General features: G+C 30.8%; 1 protein-coding gene across 3 annotated transcripts in view; it reads left to right on the top strand.

The window, feature by feature from the left end:
• The window catches only part of LOC117169703 (dystrophin, isoforms A/C/F/G/H), a 747,733-nt gene that overhangs the window by 339,714 nt on the left and 401,630 nt on the right, over nucleotides 1-6,389 (top strand). For all 3 annotated transcript variants that reach the window (XM_033356199.1, XM_033356198.1, XM_033356200.1), the window contains 2 exons: nucleotides 2,731-2,942; nucleotides 5,910-6,064. In XM_033356199.1, coding sequence (XP_033212090.1) covers nucleotides 2,731-2,942; nucleotides 5,910-6,064 — 367 coding nt within the window. The remainder of the gene's footprint in view (nucleotides 1-2,730; nucleotides 2,943-5,909; nucleotides 6,065-6,389) is intronic.

The raw sequence follows: 6,389 nt of genomic DNA, 5'->3' as shown, positions 1-6,389 counted from the left end.
CACTTTTCTGAAGGATTAAAAAAACTTGAAAAGCGATTGACCAAGTGTATAGAGCTCCAAGGAGATTATGTTGAAAAATAAAAAAAAATTTATCCAAAAAAATTGTTTTTATACTTCATTCTAAGGACTTATTGAACTACCCTCGTATCTTTTATTAGGCATCAATTAAAATATTTCTGTTTACAATTAAATTCAATCGTTATAAAAAACAATATTATCGTATATTTGAGCTCGTTGACATGTAAATTAAAAATGTAGTTTTTCCTCCCATCAAAATGTCCTTTAAGTTTTCCACTAATAATATATCACTCTAAAAAATAATGAGTGACTCGAAATTCTGTAATTAAAATGTTAGTTGTAATTAATCTTCATTCGAGAGCAGATTTCCATACTAAGTGTACTTTTGAATGAGTCAATTTTAATCATTAAACAATTTTTGTTTAATGAAAGAAAAATAAATTCAACTAGATACGAAAATTTTTTCTATTTGTTCATGATTTTGCACAATATAACTCATATTTTGAAAATAAGAAGTGAATGCTGAGATTTTGAGAATGGGGTAATCGGTACAATGCCCCCCTTTCATGATTGGCCACCTCATTTTAATGAGGTGTAAATAAACTTACCCTTAAATAATGCAGGATAAAACGCAAACAAATCCGCAGCGTATTTGATAAGCTACGTTAGCACATCTTAGTGCGTTTAAAAATTCCAGAGTAAGGTAAAACCGGTGGTGCTGAATGAGCAATCCATTTAAACGAAAACTAGTAGCTGAAAGTAGAAGATTAGTAGCTGCGATAAGTTGATAATTTATTAATCAATTACCCCAACGTTAATAATCAAATTTTTAGAATAACTCTCCTCGCATAAGAATTAGGCAAATCATTCAACTTTAAGATACACCTCACGGTTATATTCATTTTATAAATAAAAACGTATAGTCTTTGATTTAAATACTGTTTATATTTAAATAAAATTTTCAATTAATTTATCAATTTCTAATTACAAATGTTGGAATTTTAATTGAATTTGATAAGTCAACATACACGAAAGTCGTATTCTAACTTAAAAATTATATATGTATATGCAAGGATCTGAAATTGTTGAATCAATGTTTCGAATGTTTTTCGGGATATGGAGTTTTCTGTTAAATGAAATAATCGACTAATGTAGGTCTCTACCCTATATCCCTTTTGAACGTCTAGTGAGGAACGGGAAGATACTCATGTGACTGGTTACAGAAATAGTGTAAAGTAGCAACCCTTACCCCTTTTATAACGCCTCATGGGGGCGGGCCCCTGTGACTGGTTACAGAAAGAATGTGAGTTAACACACCTAACTCTTTCCAACTTCTCGTGGGGGGGGGGCTGTGACCGGCAACAAATTTTTGTAAAACCCCTACCTCTTTACAATGTATCATGGGGAGGGGGCACCCCCTATACCTGGTCACAGAATTTAAACGAGTGAAAATGACGTCAAAAATAGTTTTTGTTTTGTTTCGGTCAATCCATTATACAATTCAGTGGATAATCACTGTGCTTTCAAAATCAGTCATCTGTAACCTCATGTGGCCAACGGGGAGACCCATGACTTATTTTATCATATTCCAGTGGCAAACCATGCAATCCTTGGCCTATGCTAATCACCATGTCTTCATGGCTACCATGTCTTCATATACTATCTTAAGCCTTTGAATAACTAGTTCAATTAAATTGTTATCAAATCAATTATCCATGTACGTGTGTTTTATAATTTCGTTAGACGCTTATAGTGTTTTTCTTTCTTTCAAATTGTTAAACTGGTTAAATTCCTTAAGTGACCAATCTTTGTACCGATTACCCTATAATATAATAAATGTTAATTTTTTTAAATTGTTGCGGCAACTGTCCTATCACATTAAAAAAAATTGATTTGAAAACAGTTATTCCTATTCTCACAAATTAATTTTTCATTTTTAGTCTCACCACTTTTCGACGACACGTGTTCTCGGAATCTCGCTTTTTTAAGAGCATATTTCAAAGGTACTAGATCCGCGTCGTCGATATTTTAAATTGGTTTTAGAGTGGTTTTATCCATTGAATTAAAACTTCATTTGCACGTTACCAAATTTTTATTCATCAAACAAAATTTTCAAGTATCCAAATTGTGTTTTAAGACTCTCTGATAAATTAAAGACCATGTTTAAATGGCCTACTTTTCAGGAAAGGCTCTATCTGCATTTAGAGTCGCTCTAAGATATTTAAGAAAACGTGTTTGCATCTATACTTATCTGCATCCGTTGTGTACTTATGTTATTAATAAATCATTAATGGATCATTCAAATAACTGCAATAAAAAATGGTTTAAAATTTAAAACTGTAGATAGGATCTGGTAGATAGGTTTGTCGAAACAGTTTCTCGGCACGCAGTCGACCCCGCATAATTGAATTCGCGTAGATAGGCTCAACTGTTTGTAGATAAAGTCTTTCTTCAAGATTTCTAAAAAATCTGGATATGTACGCTTATCAGATCTTAGCAATCTCTGAATTCAATTAGAATTTCTAATTACTTTTTGTACAGATTATTATTAATAAAAATGTGGATATATCCTTTGCTTAAAAGTACGGTAGAGTTTTGAGTTTGATTGTAATAACTCGTTTGTGTGAAATACTAATAACTTACCCTCGCAGCTGATCAATCATGCACAAGTCTTAGTTTTAATTTAATCGCATCTTATTTTTTTTGTTATAGTAACCAAGCTGAGAGAGCACTGGGATGAGACAAATTCTAAAGTAATGCAAAGAAAAACACAGCTAGATGCCATGTTGAACGACAGTCAGCGGTATGAAGGCAAGAGGAACGAGGTAGAAGTCTGGTTGGCCCGAATGGAAACTCGTCTTGAGAGGATGAGAGCCGTTGGTCATACAGCTGATGTTCTTGAAGCACAACTCAGAGAACAGAAGGTACCTTCCAATATATTTTTATTTCTTAGTTCTTTCCTCTCAAAATAAAACTGAAACTTTATTTATTTATTTTACTGTATTTTCCCACTTCTTTTTGAATGACTCTAAATTGATTAGGTAAACCAAATTACCCTCTTTAAAAATGATAAAATACTCGTACCACAGCCTGTAAATAATTTAAATAATAAGCAAATAAACAATTAAATGTTTTCGCCTGACATTTAAAATTTAAGGAATTTTATATTTTTTATGACATGTTATCACTGCAAATCAGAAAATTTTCTTATCTAAATTCAGGGTGGTCGCAGATCAGAGATATGAAAATCAGGGAAGGTTCAAGGAAAGTCTACGAAAGTCTAGGAATATCTAGAAGAAGGGCTTTAAATAACGGTCAAAAATAATAGATTTGAATTATAAATTTTCTTATTCTATTTATAACAGATTTTATGTTTAAAATGTTACCAGAACAAAACTCTCTAAATCTGAATTAGTGAAATTTCACTATTTGATAGTGAAATTTCACTAATCAAATTAGCGAGAAGTAGGTCACTACGAATTAGTGACAACCTACTAATTCAATTAGTGAAAATATTTTACTAAATCAATTAGTTAAATTTCACTAAGAAAATAGTGGCTTTGAGAGAAAAAGTATCTACTATTAAATAGTGGAAAACCACTAATTATACAGTGAAATAAAATATTTGCTGGAGTCAAACCTTAACCCGAACAGTAAACTATATTACAAGACAAGTTATGGAAGTAAACTATAATGTATATTTAAAAATTAAATTAATTTATGTTGATACTGTACTTACTAAAGAAAAATCTCGATTCAACTTTCCATGTATTTCTATAAAAATGAATGGAAAGCTGAATTGCATAACCTCAAAACGAACACAGCGCTCATGTTCTGTAGCAAATGTTTTCCTCTCGATATACATATCGCCACATAATGAGGACACTATTCACTGGGAAACTACACGAAATTATAATAAACTGGAAAATATTACTAACCTTTTTTTTTTTTTTAAATTTTTACGCTCGTAGAAAGAAAAATGATGCAAGCTGACAAATGTAAACGAAGCAAACGATGCAAACGAGACGTGAGCCCGGGTTGGCGCCAGTCCAGCATTAGCCGCGATCACGTGGTCACGGTTTCGATCTCGAATTCACTAATTAAATAGTGAATTAAACTACTAAATAATTGTGAAATAATATCCACTAATTGGAAATAGTGAAATTATGTACATAAAAAATGAAAAATTTGTCAGGGAAAAGTTAGGAAATTTAGAAAATGAAGTAATGAATTCAGTTACAGTGAAACTAGGTGACTGGGCCGGTTTTGAGGCTGGAGGAGATGGGGAATTAACCAGATAGTTTTGTAGAAATCGCTTTTGTTTATTTCCGCCAAAGAGACCGCTGCTCACCCCGCGTAGCAACTTTCACTCCTACTTGCGGCGCGGTGCCAATTCTCGGAAGAACTATATCAGGGGGGCCTATCTTAGAGTTTCACCGTACTCTTAAATTATAATTAAAATATTTTTATTCAAGTACTTCGTTGAAGTTTGAACCACTTTGTTAAGAAACCATTTATTTGTTGAAGATTCCTCATCTTAGTTGTACATTCGTCTCTTTGGATATAAACTAATTTTTCAAACGGCAAAATTAACTCTTGCAGTTGAAGATTTATCATTTTCGTTCAAAATTCATCACTTTGGTTGAAAATCGAAATATTTTGTTGTAAAATAATTTTTTCTAGTTTAAAAATAATTTCTTTAACTGAAAACGTAGTTTTCGCATTTTTGGTTGAAAATTGATCTTTTTCAGTTTAAAATTCGTCTTCTTTGGTAAAGAACTAATATTCTTGATTGAAATTTTCTCCTTTTTAGATAAAAATTGAAAATTCATTTTTTGGTTAGAAAATCCAACGTCTGGGTTAAAAGTTTAGCTAATTTGTTGTAAACTCATTTTTTTGTTTAACGATATATCATTTTAGTTAAAAAATTACCTTTTTATTTGAAATTTCAACTGTTTTGTAGACAATTCGTCTTTTTAATTTTCTTAAAAATTTATTTATTTTGTTGTAGATTTATCATTTTAGTTGAAAATTTGTCTCATTAGTTGAAAAATCTACTGTTTTTTTTTTAAATTCATATTCTTTTTCTTTTTTGATAGAATTATAATTTTTTTCAAAGTGTATTTCTGTTCCTAGAAATTTCATGTATTTGGGTCACAATTGAACTATTCCGCTTTTGTTGCTGAAAACTCATCTTTGTAGGTAGAAATTTAAGTATTGAGTGAAAAATTCGACTATTTTTTTGAAAATTTAATTATTTTTTTACAAACTTATCATTTTTGGTCGAAAATTCAACTGGTTTGTTGAAAATTCGTAATTTGTGGTAAAAAAGTAATCTTATTTGGTTGAGTTATTAAGTTTTTATTTTCAATTTGATATTGTTTTATTCCATTTATGAAAGATTTTATATAAAAAATTTTTAATATATAAATGGTCAGGGACAATGAAAAATTGATCGGAAAAAATTCTCTTTTACAAAAATTCTTCATTTATTTTATAAATAAGTATTTTTTTAAATTGTTATATTGAAGAAAGTTATATAAGTGAAAAAAAGTTTGGCCCTGTTTTTGCAGTAGCGTATCTAACCATTTTATATTATCGCGACTGCTACGAGCACGTAACTTATTATGATGAAACAGCTAAACAAGTTTCAACTTTTATCTTTTCCTAAGTACCAAAAGTGTCCCAATTGTAGATGCTGTGCAAATAAGAGATTTACCTCCCGCGGGGGACAATATCATCCTGAAACTTTTTTCAGTTTTACAAACATTTAACTTTGTTAAGTTATCGACTTTTCTCTGCAAAAAAGAAATTACTTTTTCTAACTCTCGATGCTAGCTTCATTACACTCACACTGGTTAAAACTTTTTCGTTTCTGCTCTCTTTTTCAGTCCTTCCATGCGGAGCTCCATCAATACAAACATCAAATCGAATTATTTAATCAACTCACCCAGAAGTTGATCGCTATATATCAGCAGGACGATACTACTCGAGTAAAGAAAATGACAGAAACAATCAATCAAAGATATAACAATCTCAATACCAGGTGAGCAAAAACTTTGATCTCTCAACTTTCATGTTTATCCGTGATAAAATCTTTTTGATGAAATAGAACCGAATGGGATTTTTTTTGTATATCAAAGCATTGAAAAATAACTTGTGCAATCTGTGTGCCTCAATTTAAAATCGTTCATATTGACACGATTTTAATTGGAAATTCATCTTTGTACTAGCTTATACAACTTACAATACTCAGGGTGTCTATCGACACGCAAAAACGGGAAATCGAAAACTTTCTTCGAATTTTGTTAACCTTGGACAATACGGAGAAATGTTCTAACTAAAATAGAGCTGTTTTTCTGCTTTCCTTT

The sequence above is a fragment of the Belonocnema kinseyi genome, chromosome 3 (genome assembly GCF_010883055.1).
Source record: "Belonocnema kinseyi isolate 2016_QV_RU_SX_M_011 chromosome 3, B_treatae_v1, whole genome shotgun sequence".
NCBI lineage: Eukaryota > Metazoa > Arthropoda > Insecta > Hymenoptera > Cynipidae > Belonocnema > Belonocnema kinseyi.
Note: the sequence above shows the minus strand (reverse complement) of the source record. Positions and strands in the feature narration are given on the sequence as shown.